General features: G+C 42.3%; 1 protein-coding gene across 2 annotated transcripts in view; it reads right to left on the minus strand.

Annotated features, from left to right (window-relative positions):
• Window positions 1-17,187, minus strand: part of SEC11A (SEC11 homolog A, signal peptidase complex subunit) — a 41,938-nt gene continuing 24,751 nt past the window's right edge. The window contains exons 3-7 of one of the 2 annotated variants that reach the window (XM_086711639.1): window positions 13,895-14,044; window positions 7,248-7,367; window positions 6,694-6,731; window positions 935-992; window positions 1-525 (exon numbers count right to left, since the gene is read on the minus strand). In XM_086711639.1, the coding sequence (XP_086567765.1) occupies window positions 967-992; window positions 6,694-6,731; window positions 7,248-7,367; window positions 13,895-14,044 (334 nt within the window). In that variant the 3' untranslated portion in view covers window positions 1-525; window positions 935-966. The remainder of the gene's footprint in view (window positions 526-934; window positions 993-6,693; window positions 6,732-7,247; window positions 7,368-13,894; window positions 14,045-17,187) is intronic. The other variant, XM_025919651.2, reaches the window with a different exon arrangement.

The raw sequence follows: 17,187 nt of genomic DNA on the forward strand, positions 1-17,187 counted from the left end.
TTCGATATGCAAAGTCTTTTATTTAAAATTTGAAAAGTTAAGACTTACGACCACCTCAGTCTACACCATTCCCACCTCATAGGGAGGAATGACGGGTTCAGACTCGTGCAGAGCTGCATGAATTTACAGAACTCTGTAGGCACTTTAGAAGTGAAGCTTGGCTTCAAAATACAAACACTGGGGGCTTTGGCTCAACCTTTTAATATAAAAAATTCACTGATGTACAAAAATGTGAAAGTGTGACAATGACAACATATGAAATCCTGTGATTGAGAGTCCCCTCGGGAGCGCGCCATGGTGCCCGTGCACCCGCCCACACATACCCTGGCGTGGAAACAGAAGCTAATGCAAACCATTGCTACCAAGAAGCGCCAACACGAGCGTTCTCCACTCCACCAATCACAGACCAGTATCTACTCCGAACATTCAGTAACGAAAAGTACGGCATCTTCCGGGAACAGCAAGGCAGACTTCTTACTCACGATGGACCAGCACAAATAAACCCAGCAAAAAGAGTACCGCGTACTGGAAAATAAACACAGAACGTCACAAGTCAGAGGAGCTTTTAAAAGTTTACAGGTCCTCAGAGTTCATGAATAAGCGGGTCTTTGTGGCCATGATAAATTACTAAATTATCCAACTAGCTGGTAATCCATTTAACAGTTTTCCAAAATTAAACAAAAGATCATATATACATATTTATTAGAGGGCAAAAAAGAGAGAGAGTGTGAGTGGGGAGAGGGGCAGAGGGACAGAGACAGAGAAAATCTCAAGTAGGCTCTATGCTCAGCACAGAGCCCAACGCGGGGCTCGATCCCACTACTCTGGGATCATGAGCTGAGCCGAAATCAGGAGTCAGACGCTCAACCAACTGAGCCACCCAGGAGCCCCAAAAGATCCCATTTTTAATGAAACAAACAGTGTAGGCTCTTACCTTAAATTTAGGGTAGTCATTCATGAGGATCGTCACAATCCCAATATAAGGAACAAATCTAAACAAACAAACAAAAAAACTGATCATCACAGAACTCCCCGAGCAGCCATTCTCATTAACCAAATATTCTCAGTTATCTTCCACAGAAAACTAATTTTTCAGTTCACAAAGTCCATTTGCACAGACTGTCCTAGAAGATCTTTTCAACAACTCATGTGACCGGGAAGTTAGGAATATCACCATTTTATAGATGAGGAAACAGATGCTCGTGCTTGAGGTCCATGGCTCCTGTGGCCAAGAACCAGAACCAGATCTAAGGTCTCGGGCCTCTACGTGGTGGCTCTCAGGCCACATGCGGACTCAGTGCTAGGGGCTGGGTTTGTGGTCATAACCTTCAGGGAGTGGTCAATATCTCTGGGGAGACAAGGCAAACACTGCCAGATGGTTACAAGGTACTTCACAGTAAATGTCCAAAAAGAGAGCGAAAGAGCTCCCATTACAGTACTGAAGATTTCAGCACCCTCTCATTTGTTCGCCACCTGCACGCTGGCTCTCTTAATCCTGAACCTTTTTCCAGAACAGTTCAAATCACCATATGCAGCAGACCAGTCTCACCAACCATCTTCCTTCACACGTCTGCAGAAGCGGACTTTGAGGACCACAAACTTTCCCTGAAACCCCTTCCTCCGTGGTTTCTCTAACACACCACAAATCTATTTCTCTACCTACCTCTCGGCTGCTATCCCTTTGGTGTTTTTTCACTAGTCTTTCTTTCCCCTCGCCCCTAAAGTTTATCCCCTGAAAACTAGATAAAACCACCGTTAAATAACCTCATAGACCTGATATATTTCCTTTGAAGTCTTTACCACAATATTTTTAAAATTTATTTATTTATTTGGGGGGCGGGCAGAGTGAGAGAGAATCTCAAGCAGGCTCTGCACTGTCAGCGCTGAGCCCAACATGGGGCTCGAACCCATGAACCACGTGATCACGATCTGAGCTGACATCAAGAGTCGAACGCTTAACAGACTGAGCCCCCCAGTTTTTTTTTATTATGTAACTAGCTGCACAACTAGCTATATAGCGTGTCTCTCCTACTAGACTCTAAGCTCTGCAAGCGCAAAAACGATGCCAGTCTTGCTCCCCAGTGTATCCTCAAGGCCAAACATAACACCCTGCACCGGGCGTAGGCATCTAGTAAATACCGCCTGACTGAATGTTTGCATGTCCAGGCCTCTTTTTTCCCCTTTCCCTTGGAGACCGCATTTGCTCCAGGACTTCACTTCTCCCCTCGATGCAAAATACTCAACTTCCTAAGAATTCAGGGGAGAAAGAAAAGGTCAGCAGGGGCCGTCAACGTGGAAGGAGATGGCAGTTAGCAAATGAACAACTTTCTTCTTTCTCCTCCTGTTTTACCGCCTCCACTTTTACTCCAGGGTGGGCTCCATGATACTGACCCAGAGCCTGTCCTAGAGAAGGGAGGCTGGACTGAGGTGGAGACTGAACTCTGCATACTTTAAAACAGCCCAGATGCTTCTACTATTCAGGGCTGTGCACCATGCCAAAGGTGCACAATGGGCAACGACCTCTGACATCACCCCTCCCTTTCGAAGCCTTAAGGCAAGCTTGAAAAGCAGAAGTTGTGTCTTTGGTGCACTTCACCTCCTTTGAAGAACTCCTCTTACTTCCTGTCTCCGGTCCTCACCCCGTCCTGGCAGCATTACCAGACCCATCCCTCTCTCTCCCCATTCCCAAACTCTCATTCCATAAGTTGGTGTTTCCTAAGACCTAGGCCTCCTTTGTCAGAATCACATGGATAGCCTGTTAAAACGTGGTGGATCTTCCCCAGATTTGTGGAGTCAGAGCATCGATGGAGGGTGGGGCCCAGAGAGTGCTTCTGCACTCTCGGGTAGCAGAGACTCAGTTCTAGCTAGTGAGATGCCTGGACCTGGCATGTGGAGGCAAATAATACCCCTCCTAGGGCCCAGGCTTTAGTTTCAACCCCTGGGACCTCTAAGAGCTGAAAATTCACAGTCCCTCTAGGATGGCAGAGCTAAGTTCCAGGAGGGTAGATTCAGGTTTTCTATAGTTTTAATACGTATTTTTTCTTTTTAATGTTTTAACTGTTATTATTTTGTCTCATTTATAGCATCTTCATAGAAGCAATAGCTTTCTGTGGGGTGAATCATCTAATTTAAGAATGTGAAGACAGGGGTGCCTGGTGGCTCAGTCGGTTAAGCATCTGACTTGGTTTCGGCTCAGGCCACGATCTCATGTTTTCGTGAGCTTGGGTCTCACGTTGGGCTCTATGCTGGCAGCAGGAAACCTGGTTGGGATTCTCGCTCTCCCTCTCTCTCTGCCCCTCCTCCACTCACACTGTCTCTGTATCTCTCAGAATAAATAAATAAGCTTACAAAAAAAAAGGATGTAAAGACAGATGCCTCACAGTCAAATGCAGACTAAATGCAATAAAAGCACCTGTGATTTCTACTAAACCAGGACCAGGCTGCTTATTCTGGTCTGATGATTAATCAGCAGCCATTCTCACAGACAAGACTTTTGCTGTTCCCTCCACGCATTATCCATGCTCCAAGAGCTTTCGGCTCCCAGTGATCATACAGCCTGTTTATGGGTTACCCGTGGAAGTGTCTTTCCCCCCTAAGGCTGGTTTTTTCCTTGCCCCAACACAAGTGAAATGGCAGCACCTTGGACTTTAGGAGCAATGGAAGCAAATAATATGTCAGGCAGCCCAAAGTCAAACAAAAGATTTAATTCTTTGTCTCACTGGTTCCCTCCATGGACAGAGGCACCAAAGGTGCAAATCAAGTGCACAACGCTACCATTATCGGTCGTCTTAAATTCACATCAGGCGCACGTTTCCCTACTCTGCTCAGAGAAACTCTGCTAAAGCTGAGTTGATAAGAAGCAGAGGAAGGTTTAAAAGAAGTGAGACAAGTGCCACCCAGAAAGCCATCTCCAAGAGCGGCCGGTGCCAGGTTAACAACCAGGAGGTAGACGACGGATAAACACATGTCCCTGGGGTTCTTGGGACCAGAGGTGCTGGGGAGGGACGAACTAGCTGCTCACACTCGGGAGAAAATGGTTTTGTCAGCTGTCAAAAGGGAGGTCTCTGTCTGGGAGCTGACTTTAAAAGGGTCATTGTTTCTACCCCAGAATGACGTTTCGAGTTAAGGAAAAAGTACATTTGAAAAGCCTCGTCCTTAAAACTGACTTTAGTGAACAGAGGAGCTAAATCACTCTGCTCCTTTCTGTTTATGTCTCTCTTCATTGTCACTACATCCCACTGCTCAGCCTCTGCCTGTCTTTTGTCTTTCTCTACTCTTATGGCTAAGGTCCTCTTGTGTTTTTCAACATCCTGAATTTAGGCAGAAATCACTCCTACTAGATACTTGGTTGGTTCAGTATTAGTTTCACTTTCTACGGGTTGTCTTTATTACATGTTATAACATGAATAAGGCTTGAAAACATTCTGCTAGGTGAGAGAAGCCAGACATAAACGAAGACCACATATTGTAAGATTCGGTTTATGTAAAACATTCAGAACAGGCGATGCATTGAGACATAAAGTAGATTAGCGGTTGCCAGGGGCTGCGGGGAAAGGGGACAGGGACTGGCTGCCGAGGAGTATGGAGTTTTCTTTTGGGAGTGTGGCTGTGCTCTCAGATTAGACAGTGGTGACGGCTGTGTAACTTTGTGGATATAATAAAACCCACTGAACTGCGCACTTCTACAGGGTGAACTTTATTTTCTAATATATGTGAATTCTATCTCAATAAAAGAGATTTACCTTTTTATTTAGGGCCTTAGGCCTCAGTGTACAACTTTTTACTGGGCAACTATTTGAAAAAAAAAAAAAAGTTTTTTTTTTTTTTTTTTTTTTTTAATTGCATAAAGACATTTGCACCAGTCACTGACTGACCTGAAAAAAAGTTATCCTCAAGGTCTGGGTACAGTCTGACTTTGAATTATCAGTTTAGTGTTTTATAAACAAATTTCCACAAAAGATGGTGCTCTGCCCACTGTGTCAAGGTGTCAGTATAATCAACGCCAAGTAAATCTGTACAGCTAAGGGTCTGTGCGCCTGCTGTGTCCCAGATGTTTATACTTGGTGGAAAGTTATTTAGTTCAGAAATTGCCAGGCTATTACTTTTCTTAATTAAAAGCTACAAAAAGGTCTGTATTTTCAATGTTGGGATTTTATTTTATTTTTTTAAAGATTGTATTTTTTGGGGGGTGCCTGGGTGGCTCAATCAGTTGAGCGTCTGGATCTGGATTTCAGTGTCACAAGTTCAAGCCTTGTGTTGGGCTCATGCTGAGCACAGAGCCTACTTAAAAAATAAATAAGTAAAATTAAAAAAAGATTTTATTTTTAAGTAATCTCTTTAATCTCTTTTAAGTAATCTCCGAACTAGCCAGGTGCCCCTCAATGTTGGGATTTTAGAAATAACACTGTATAGGGGCACCTGGGTGGCGTAGTCGGTTAAGCGTCCGACTTCAGCCAGGTCATGATCTCGCGGTCTGGGAGTTCGAGCCCCGCGTCAGGCTCTGGGCTGATGGCTCAGAGCCTGGAGCCTGTTTCCGATTCTGTGTCTCCCTCTCTCTCTGCCCCTCCCCCGTTCATGCTCTGTCTCTCTCTGTCCCAAAAATAAATAAACGTTGAAAAAAAAAATTTAAAAAAAAAAAAAAAAAAAAAAAGGAAATAACACTGTATATAGATAAAGATTTTTAAAAAATTCTTCAGAAAGACATACTTTAAGCATGTGCAGGGGTACCTGATTGGTTCAGTCGGTGAAGCAGGCGATTCTTGATCTCAGAGTTGTGAGTTCAAGCCCTATGTTGGTGTAGAGATTAATTAAAGCATGTTTTAAAATGTTTATTTATTTTTTGAGAGAGAGAGAGAGAGAGAGAGAGAGTGAGTGAGGGAGGGGCAGAGAAAGAGAGAGGGAGACACAGAATTCGAAGCAGGCTCCAGGCTCCGAGCCGTCAGCACAGAGCCTGATGCGGGGCTCGAACCCACGAACCGTGAGATCATGACCTGAGCCGAAGTCAGCCGCTTAACCGACTGAGCCACCCAGGCGCCTCGGGTGTAGAGATCACTTAAAAGTAAATAAAATCTTTTTTAAAAAAAGGTATACTTAGCTCCAACATAGGAAAAGGAGTTCCCTCGAACTGGAGGCATGCACACAAACAGCTTTACAAGAGACAAAACACACCAGTGCTTGTGCTGCTCCAATCTCTCTGGCCCCAAACCAACACCTCTCATGCTACAGCTGAGGCAGCTCTCTCACGCTGCATTCTCTGTGGGAAGGGAACTCCTCAGTGTGGTGGCTGATCTCCAGCGGAATCACTGTGAACCCAGTGTCTATAGAAGGAGGGGACATTCTGACAGGGGTCAGAGCCCCATGGGGCATCTAAATAGTGAGAACCGGCAGCTATCCACTTCAGAAGCATTATGCCAGGACTTTTGGTGGGATGGTCCAGAGGGTGGGTTCCAGAGTTGGCCAGACGCCTCCCATCGTCAGTGTGGCCTTGGATAAGCAGCCTAACGTGTCTGTGTTTCCTCATCTGTAGAATGGAAATATTAGGGTTGTTCTGAGGTTAAAATGAGGTAATACTTGTAAAGATTTTAGAATGAGTCTCTGGCACATAGTAAGCCCTGGTAAATGTGAGTTATCGTTAATACTATTAATAACATGAGGGTAGTAACAATTCCGTATGTCCTCACATCAACAACTTACAATTCCTGTCCTCCACTGATCTGTTCTCCTGATAAAATCTGAAATAAACAGGCTTCATATAACTTTTTAATTTCAGTTGACCTCAATGGTTTTAAGACTAGAAATAAAACAGCATGAAATAAACATGACAAAATTAGTCTAGATGGATACTTTAAGTTGCTGACTTAAGAAACTACTTAAGAAATACGTTTCATGAAGCAGGATGAACACTGCTCTGGACCCCCAGAGACTGGACAGTGTAGACATCAGAGTACATGGAAGCTGTCCAGTAATGTTTCTTGAACAAATTAAATAAAAGATGAATTTTTAAAACTGTCACCCCAATCATCATCTCATCACTAATATTCTTTCACTGGACCCCATTTCCTCCCCTCTGGAGCAATGTACCTCAAGTTTTAGATGTAGTCTAAGAATACTTTTTCAAAGGACACAGGGTGATTTGGTAGAACCAGCATCAAAACATTATACTCAATTGTGTGTGATCAGACGACTGGAAAGAGGGCCACGTCTCATGTGACACGGATATCTCAATAAACGCCTCCCTCTGTACTCACCCCCTTGCTCTCCCCACGACATCCTTCTTCTCCAGCCAGTGTTGTCCTTGTTTATAGAGGCCTCGGTCATCAACCGCATTATTATCTCCTTTGGTCAAAAACTTGATATGTCCATTTTGCCTTAAAAGAGTACGGGAGACCCAAATTATCAAATACCTTTATGCCATTTGCAAGCACCAAATCTGCTTTTGTTAACTAAAACTCCAATGGAGCTGTGGTATTTGACCGTCATTCCTAATATCAAAATAATTACCTATGTAGCTAAAAGGATGTTCACAACTGTGTTTATGAGAGGGAAAAACTGGAAACAGGCTAAAGTCTAACATTCAGGAGTTGAAATAAGCAAGCATTGAGAACGACGTTATAGAAGGACAGTTAATGACAATGGAAGATCATACAAATTTTATTACATGAAGAAAAGATTACATAATAGCATCGACAGTATAGTCTCATAAAAATATTAAAATAAACACAAGCCACCAATTTTCTGTAAACACAAAGAGCAAAGGAACACATTAAACTACCTCACAGGACATAATCGGCAGTAACCAGTAGGGGAAACTACAGAATAACCGACTTTCTTCAACAAGCTGTGAGGGACAAAGGAAGCAGGAGAAAGAATTTACAGGTTAAATGTAAGAGACTATAAAGCCATATCATATAAGCCAACTGCAACCGAGGACCTTATTTGAATCAAAAAGTCAAACAAACTGCTAAAAAAAAAAAAGTTATGACACAATTGGGAATCTGAACAAAGACTGGACACATAATGATGCAAACATACAGTTGTTCCTTTTTGGGGTATAACCATGCTGACTGTAGTTACGTTTTTTAAAAGCTCATTGCTTATGCTTTATAGACACTTGCTAAAATATGTACATATGACACGACATGACATTAGGATCTGATTTAAGTCACACAGGCAGGACAGTGGGAAGAGGTAGTGTAGGTGGGGCCGAACTGACCACAGATTAGTAATTACTGGGACTGGCTGACAGGTACATGGGAGTTCATTATACAGTGTTGTATACTTCTGTGCACATTAGACAGTCTCCATAATTAATTAATTAATTTTAATTTTAGTTTTAAGTAGGCTCCACACTCAATGTGGGGCTTGGATTCACGACCCTTGGATTCACTGACTGAGCCAGCCGGGCGCCCCAGAAATGCTCCACATTTAAAAAATAAAACGAGGGGCGCCTGGGTGGTGCAGTCGGTTAAGCGTCCGACTTCAGCCAGGTCACGATCTCGCGGTCTGTGAGTTCGAGCCCCACGTCAGGCTCTGGGCTGATGGCTCAGAGCCTGGAGCCTGTTTCCGATTCTGTGTCTCCCTCTCTCTCTGCCCCTCCCCCGTTCATGCTCTGTCTCTCTCTGTCCCAAAAATAAATAAAAAACGTTGAAAAAAAAAAATTAAAAAATAAAACGAAAGGAAAAAAAAAATGATATAAAAGAGATCTGAAGTGATATACCCAAGGTAAAAGCAGTGGCCATCTATGGCTTTCTTTAGCTTACCTTTTTCTTCTATTTCTTTCTCCAACAAACATACATTGCTTTTACATGTCAGGGTTTATAGGAAAAGCATTTTACTTGATCAGGGAATTATTAGTTTAATTCTGCTAAAGAACAGGAGGTTGCCAATAATTTTAAAATTTAATTGAAAGCAAAGTACATTTCACAGTTTGATAAAGACTATCTTAAAATTAATTCAAGTGAGTTTGGGTTAACTACTGTATTAGAAAGAAGAAAATTAGCCTCAGCCTCCTATTGACTGAGAGCCACTTAGATGCTAAGCCAAAAACTAGCTTACTAGACACTAAATGTGCAGATGAAACTAAATTGGAAGGTGCTGCAAAACACCAAAACTAGTTAAGTGCAAACAGACATGCTAAAAATGAGATTCTGGTTAGAAAAAATGCAAATATATACAGAGAAAAAAAATAATGTGTAGCTGACAAGTCGGTGAGCGCAAGAATGTCTGAAACAATCTGGAAAGTGAAAGAAGGCAGGTGCTGAGAGGGGCCGTCGCAAGAGTCAAAGTCGGGAGCGCAGAAAGGAAGAGTCCACTCAACCACGAAAACAGCAGCAAGCCCACAGAGGCAGAGGAGTAAAGTCAAGTTCGAGGAAAGGAGAACGGCGGAACGGGAAAGCTCCCCAGGAAAGGAAAGGGATGCTACAGCAGATCCGGGCTCTTCTGAAAGACCCAACTTACCAACAAAACACACAAACAGACCCGAGCTCCCGGGTCCAAGGTGCCGTCCGCAGGGACTGCTGGAGGGGTCTTGAAAAGCAGGGGTCCCCTTCGACCTGATGGGAGTGGTGGCGGCCGGCTCCTGACCCACTGGCCGTCAAGACTCACTCCAGCGCCTCACGGCTCACGGGCCCAAACACTGACCGGAGACACAGTCGCGTAGGCTTGTCCCTCACTAGCACACGGACCGAATAGTTAGCATGCTGTCTCTCCGAGGAGCTCGGTGTGTGTGCGGCTGAATTCAACCAGCATAATACCGTGATGCTGGGGCGGGGGACTGAATCACTTTCTAGATAAGAAAAAGACCCCAGAAGCCAAAGGGGTGCAAAACAATCTCTCTGCACAGAAAAAGCAAAGCTCGTCGTCCCAACTGCAAAAATTTCTCCTTCCGAACACCTGACCACATGCCGGTATTCAACATCATCAAATTATACCTTCTGTAATAGGCTACACTCGCTAAATGCGCATGAGAGTACGCTACGAAATAAGACAGAGTGGGAATTTATATGTGAGAAAAACATAAGCATTCAGAGCGACTAACAGGCTAACATGAGGAACTGTTCAAGAGAATTAAGTCGACTGATGATAATTAAAAGCAATGTCACCTCTTTACATGGAAACACAACCATCATTACGAGCTAGCTCTTTCGTGACTCATTTAACCTGGAAGAAAATGGAGAACAAGAGAAGAGTAGAGGGAGAGAGGAGTATTCAAAGAAGAGCTGTGGCACCGTTTGCCTCAGCAAGCATATCTCCTAGCTCTCGTGCAGGAGTGAGGCGTGAGAACTCCCCTCGTTTTACTTAATTAAAACACAGTAATCACAGTCAACGCGGGAGGTGGCGGAGTCTTTAAAGACCACCACTGACCACCTTTTCGCAATACACTATTTTCCAAGCAACCTTCTATTATAAATACTGGAAGTTTCTTAACGTTTTTTACAAGAGTTTCTGCCTGAGCTCAGCGGTGCACTGGATTATGTGTGCTTTCCCACTGCCCGGTCACACAGCTCAGCGCACTTGGTTAGTGTCATCCCGAGAACAGGTAGGGCTAGGGAATGACTACGCAGGGCACAAAGAACAGATTCAAATTCATGGACCCAATACCAACATATTAAGCGGTACTTGGCCAGCTGGTCTTTTAGTTTAGGGATTCTTTGCATACGGGGTAACACCAGTATATTCCACCATATGTTCATGAGATCATCACGTTACAAAAGATAGTAGAGTAGATCCCAGTGCTGTACGGGGGAGAAAATGTGTGTTTATAACACAAAGAGAAGATGACTCCAAATTTGACATTCTCTCCGGGTGATAGGGTTACAGGTGATTTTGTTTGCTGTCTTTCCTAAATTTATACAGGATCGTGTGTATACATGTAATAAGAGTGTTCACAAGACGGAGAGTCAATATATGAAAAAAAACAGCTTTATATGATATTTACAAATTTACAAAGGCACAGCACACAAGGAGCAGGTGGAGAAGGAGGAATGAGATAAAAGAAAGAGGTCAGCTGAACAATTCCCACCTCTATCCTTCTCAAAGCTCAGGATTTTATTTTATTTATTTATTTTTTTTACGTTTTTATTTATTTTTGAGACAGAGAGAGACAGAGCGTGAACGGGGAGGGTCAGAGAGAGAGGGAGACACAGAATCGGAAACAGGCTCCAGGCTCTGAGCTGTCAGCACAGAGACCAACGCGGGGCTCGAACTCACGGACCGCGAGATCATGACCTGAGCTGAAGTCGGACGCTTAACCGACTGAACCACCCAGGTGCCCCAGGATTTTATTTCTTAAAATAATGTTGGGATGAAAGAAATGAGTAACAGTACAAAAATCAGCCTGAAAAGGTTCAGGGCACATTTACCACAAACAATCCATTCTGGTGTCATTTAGTCCCACATTTAATAACAGTATTAACACTATTAAATCAAATGATTATCAGGGTGCCCAGGTGGCTCAATCGGTTGAGCATCCAACTTTGGCTCAGGTCATGATCTGCCAGTTCGGGAGTTTGAGCCCCACGTTGGGCTCTGTGCCATCAGCTCAGAGCCTACAGCCTGCCTTGGATTCTGTGTCTCCCTCTCTCTCTCTGCCCCTCTGTCACTCCCGCTCTGTCTCTCTCTCAAAAAAAAAACATTTAAGAAAAAAATTTAAATGATTATCACAATCAGTATTTTAGTCTCCCCAAAAGAAAAAACGAAATTGGAAGCTTCAGAATATTAGCTGGATCTGTTATCTAAACAGGACTTCAACTTGGAGGCATCTCCAGAATCCAAAATGAATCACCAATCTTAAAATATTCAGCATTCTGTTAAAATTATTTTTAAACTTTAAGGACTGTAATTGATGTAATATCTGTCAATGAACCTGTCCTAAAACAAGATGAACTGTTTAAAATAAAAAACTCAATCAATTTTGAGGGACTGCATATGAAAATGGACAACTTTTGCTCTACCCAAAGCAGGGCCTGAGTTTAATTTGATTTTCTCTGCTAAGTTCAGTTGGTTCTGCTTTGCTTACAAAAGGCAACGCTAAGAACAAACGCTGCAAATTAACTCTGAGACTCTGGAAAACACTACCTGTACGGAATAAACCTTCATAATTCCACACTAAAGTTATTTTTTTAATTTTTAAAATTTATTTTGAGAGAGAGAAAACGCAAGAGGGGGAGGAGCAGAGAGAGAGAGACAGACCCCAAGCAGGTTCTGCACTATCAGCGTGAACCTGACACAGGCTTGAACCCATGAGCCGTGAGATCACGACCTGAGCCGAAGTCGGACGCTTAAGTGACTGAGCCACCCAGGCGTCCCCAAACTAAATTTCTAAAAAAATTCAGTCATTCCTTTCTAGTCAATAGCAGAATGCTGTTTTAAAATTATAATCTTTCAAAATACAGACTGAAGTTTGAAAAAAAAGAGCAGTCAGATCTTCATTTCATCAGTGAAGAAGGAATTCTCTTAAACTAGAATGTTTAGGGGATTGTCGAAAAGCAACAGTTGACAGGTCCTTCTTCTTTAAGTGGAGAAAAAACTACCCTAGAGGGCGGGGTAAGAATAAGATAATATTTATTTAGGGCTCCCCTTCATTCCCAAGAGCCTAAATCACCTGCTCACCGTTCTACTTGTCCTCTGTGTGTCCTCCAGGACACCTACTTTTTCCTTCATTTTTTTCTTTCCTTCCCTCCTGAATGATTCCTAAGCTAGAAGTACCATAGATTTAGAAGGGAGGGGGTGAGGAATACAGAGCTGGACAGGGAAGCACAGGCTCAGAACTCACAGATCTTGTAATTCATCTTCCAAAACCTCTTAATGTTACAGATAAAGAAGCCCACCAAGAGAGGTAAAGTTTTTTGCTCATTGTTATGCCCCACCTCTATCTACCTCCAGGTGATTCTAAAGGTTTTACATATGTCGTTTCTAATTCTAAATCTTTAAAAAAATTTTTTAAAAATTTTAATGTTTATTTATTTTTGAGAGACAGAGAGAGAGAGAGAGAGAGAGAGAGAGAGAGAGACAGAGTGAGGGTGGGAGAGGGTCAGACAGAGAGGAAGACACAAAATCTGAAGCGGGCTCCAGGCTCGGAGCTGTCAGCACAGACGCAGGGCTTGAACTCACGAACTGTGAGATCATGACCTAAGCTCAAGTCAATGCTTAACCGACTGAGCCACCCAGGTGCCCCCCACCCCACCCCGTTCTAATTCTGAAATGCAAGAAGGGTCTATGTTTAAAAGAGTAATTGTATTTCAGGAAGTTTCTTTGGAATTTGACAAAGTTGATAAATTTATTCTTGTTTGACATTATCTATTAGATTGCCTTAAAGATTTTTTTTCAAAAGATTAAGGAGGGCTACTTCATCAATTACATTAGAAAATTCTATTTTGGGGGGGGTGCCTGGGTGGCTCAGTGGGTTAAGCATCCGACTTCGGCTCAGGTCATGATCTCGCGGTTTGTGAGTACAAGTCCCGTGTCGGGCTCTGTGCTGACAGCTCAGAGTCTGGAGCCTGCTTCGGATTCTGTGTCGTCCTCTCTCTCTGCCCTTCCTGTGCTTGCGTGCTCTCTCTCTCTCGAAAATAAACATTAAAAAAAAAAAGAAGATTCTATTTGGGACCATCTGTTATGTCATGTGCTCTGGGGGATGATATACAGGGCTATGGATCTGATTGTGAAGTAAAAGGCAACCAAGAAAAACTTCCAGAAAAAACTTCAGAGAGATAAATGAATTAATAAATTACTTAGTTTTCCAAACGTCTACCAAACCTTCAGGTGTTCATAAAAATGGAGTGGAAGAAGTGTGTAGGTGCTCCCCACACTTCTTAATCTTCAGGCCATCAAAATTAAATACTGAAAACACTAAAACATGAAAACATTTTAAAACAGAGAAAATATAGTTTGCACATACTTTTCATGAATCTTCAAGACTCGATGAACTATAGGAATCTCTCTTCCTTCTATCCTAAAAACAACAATTTCTCCCACTCGGATGGGATCTTCAACTCGGTTTGTTAAAAAGAGAAGATCTCCTCTATGAAATGCAGGTTCCATGCTGCCACTATGAGGGAAAGAAGTTAGTAAAAAGAAAGTGTGAGATTAAAATTACTTTCAAAATTAGATACTCAACAAAACAATCAAAAGTACCACCCTTGGGATATACTCAATACCTTAACAAATATATCAACATCAATGTATACTCTCAAAATATGGTTTCCATGGACTAATGAGTTACACAAAGCTTTCTTCAGTTTTTAGCCTTTACTAACTAGATCCATTTCAAGCATTACTATTCAAAGGAGCTTGAATCTTGAAAAGGGCAATGTTACTAATTCCTTAACCTTTTAAAATTTCAAGTGACAAATGGAATATAAAAGAATGAACTTTATAAACACTGCCCTTATTCCCACCTCATCTGAAAACGCTAAACATTATTCAAAATACATTCAAATGAGAACTGGGTCATCTTCTGCCATTTATAAAGATATAGACCAAGATGACCTTACGGTTTCGACCCATTTAGAAGGAAAAACAGCCCATCAAGTCAAAGAACAGTCAGCTACAAAGATAATGCTTCTGTTCTCCACTTATTTATTTTAAAAAGAGACACAAGAAAGAAAACCAAGAACAAGAGCAGGGATTTTTGTTTAAGAATTTCAGAAACGAGTAAAGGATTCAATGCCATGGTGATTAGTGAAGACAAACTTCTAGAGCGTCTTCTCACCTCTCCTCTGGTCCACCCTGTACCAAGTTCTTCAAAGGTCCTATGATATTTGTACTAATTAACGAACCTTTTCTTGCTATGAAGAAATAGCTCATCAGTATTATTTTCTGAAACTTGAACTCCAGTGCTCAGTAACAATAGATTTAGTAAGAGAAAAATAGATAAGGATTAAAATCTAATATAAGAATAATGACAAAGTCCAAACATGTCTTTATGGAGATTCTGGGACCTCATAAGAGAATATAGCAGTGGTTCCCAAACTTTGCTGCATATTAGAATCACCCGGGGAACTTTTAAAAAAATTCCACACTCTAGGTTGTATCTCTGGCCAATTCTGTAAAGACCCCAGGTGATTCCAACGTATAGTAAAATCTGGGAACCGCTACGTACATGGATTTTCCAGGACATGTTTATTCTCAACACTTTTGTTAAGGTTCCTCAGGGGACAATGAGTGTTCCCTTTTTCAGATGTTCAGGCAGAAGACAGGACAGGTGTTTGGTGAAAACGTTAGAGAAAGTATTCTAGACATGTAGTTTACAAGGTTTTACTGATTGCTTTTTAAAATCAATGACATCCTTTGTTCAAATAAAACCTTGCTTGAAAATTATATAAATAAAACAGAATAAAGCTGAGTTGCTATGGTTTAATAGTTCATTTTTATTGAGCATTTACTGTATACAAAGTGCTATTCTGTTTCTTTTAAACAATCTTCAGAACAACTCTATGATGTAGATATTATTTTTTAATTTTTTTAACACTTATTTTTTTGAGAGAGAGACACAGAGAGAGAGAGAGAGAGAGAGAGAGAATGAGTGGGGGAGGGGCAAAGAGAGAGGGAGACACAGAATCTGAAGCAGGCTCCAGGCTCTGAGCTGTCAGCACAGAGCCCAATGTGGTCTTGACCCCACGAACTGTGAGATCATGACCTGAGCCAAAGCTGGATGCTCAACCGATGGAGCCACCCAGGCGCCCCTGATTTAGATATTATTAGTACCCCAACTTTATAGATAAGGAGATTGAGGCTAAGAAAGGTAGAAAGTTATCAACCAAAAAAATTATAAAGAGGAGATTTGAACAGGGAGTCCAACAGAATCTACTCTCACTGTGCTAAACTGCCTCTGAACCACACTAGATTTTAGGGAGTATTATAATCATACTGCATTTAAGAAACGTCACTTCTGGGGCACCTGGGTGGCTCAGTCGGTTAAGTGTCTGACTTTGGCTCAGGTCATGATCTCACAGTTCGTGAGTTTGAGCCCTGCGTCGGGCTCTGTGCTGACAGCTCGGCGCCTGGAGCCTGCTTCATATTCTGTGTCTCCCTCTCTCTCTGCCCCTTCCCTGCTCATGCTCTGTCTCTCTCTGTCTCAAAAATAAATAAACATTAAAAAAAAAAAAAAGAAACATCACTTCAGAAGCTACAGAGTAAAGGATATTTAAATATTAATTTTTTTAATGTTTATTTTTGAGAGAGACAAAGAGACAGAATGTGAGTGGGGGAGGGTTAGAGAAAGGGAGACACAGAATCGGAAGCAGGCTGCAGGCTCTGAGCTGTCAGCACAGAGCCTGATGTAGGGCTTGAACCCACGAATGGTGAGATCATAACCTGAGCCGAAGTCGGATGCCTAACCAACTGAGCCATCCAGGCGCCCCAGGACATTCAAATATTTACTGAAATAATGAGTAAACTAGAAAAGACCAGAAGGTAGACTGGGAGACCAGGTGTCCAAACTATTACTTGGCAACCATTAAAAGTGTTATTAAAAATATGGACACGGGAGAATCACAAGGGGACAAATAAAGAAAAGGATGAACATACAGAATTACTTCAATTATGTAGGAAGTAATATACATGAAAAAAGAGACCAAAATGGTATATTCATTATATCCCAAACTACGGGTGACTTCACTTCATCTAGATTCTTTGTGTTTTCAATGTTTCATACAATGAAAATATATTAACTTTTTCTGATTATAAAAGCATATTTTTAAAGGTCACTACAACAGCCCAGGCAGGAAATGCTGAGGGCCTGAAATAGAACAACAGCAGGGGAGACAATTATAAAAGAGTAGAAGCGAGAGGGAAAACAACAAATTTGATGGCCAATCGGATATGACAGAAAGGGGTGAGCAAGGATGACTCTGGGGTTTTCAACAATGGCAATAGAGCAGACGGCAGTGACGGTCACAGAAACAGGGGGAAGAAGAACAGGTGTGTGGGAAAGGAGATGAATTTTACTTTTATTACATGGAGTTTCAAGTGCCCGGTCAACATTCAGATGGAAATGTCCAGGGTAGGGTGAAAACAAGAGTCTCGATTTCAGAGAGAAAAATCTAGAAATCTAGACTTCAGCTCAGGTCACGATCTCACAGCTCATGGGTTCGAGCCCCGCGTCGGGCTCTGTGCTGACAACTCAGAGCCTGGAGCCTGCTTCGGATTCTGTGTCACCCCCTCTCTCTGCCCCTCCCCCACTTGTGCTCT

Source organism: Puma concolor, chromosome B3 (genome assembly GCF_028749965.1).
Source record: "Puma concolor isolate L17-30 chromosome B3, mPumCon1.1.hap2, whole genome shotgun sequence".
NCBI lineage: Eukaryota > Metazoa > Chordata > Mammalia > Carnivora > Felidae > Puma > Puma concolor.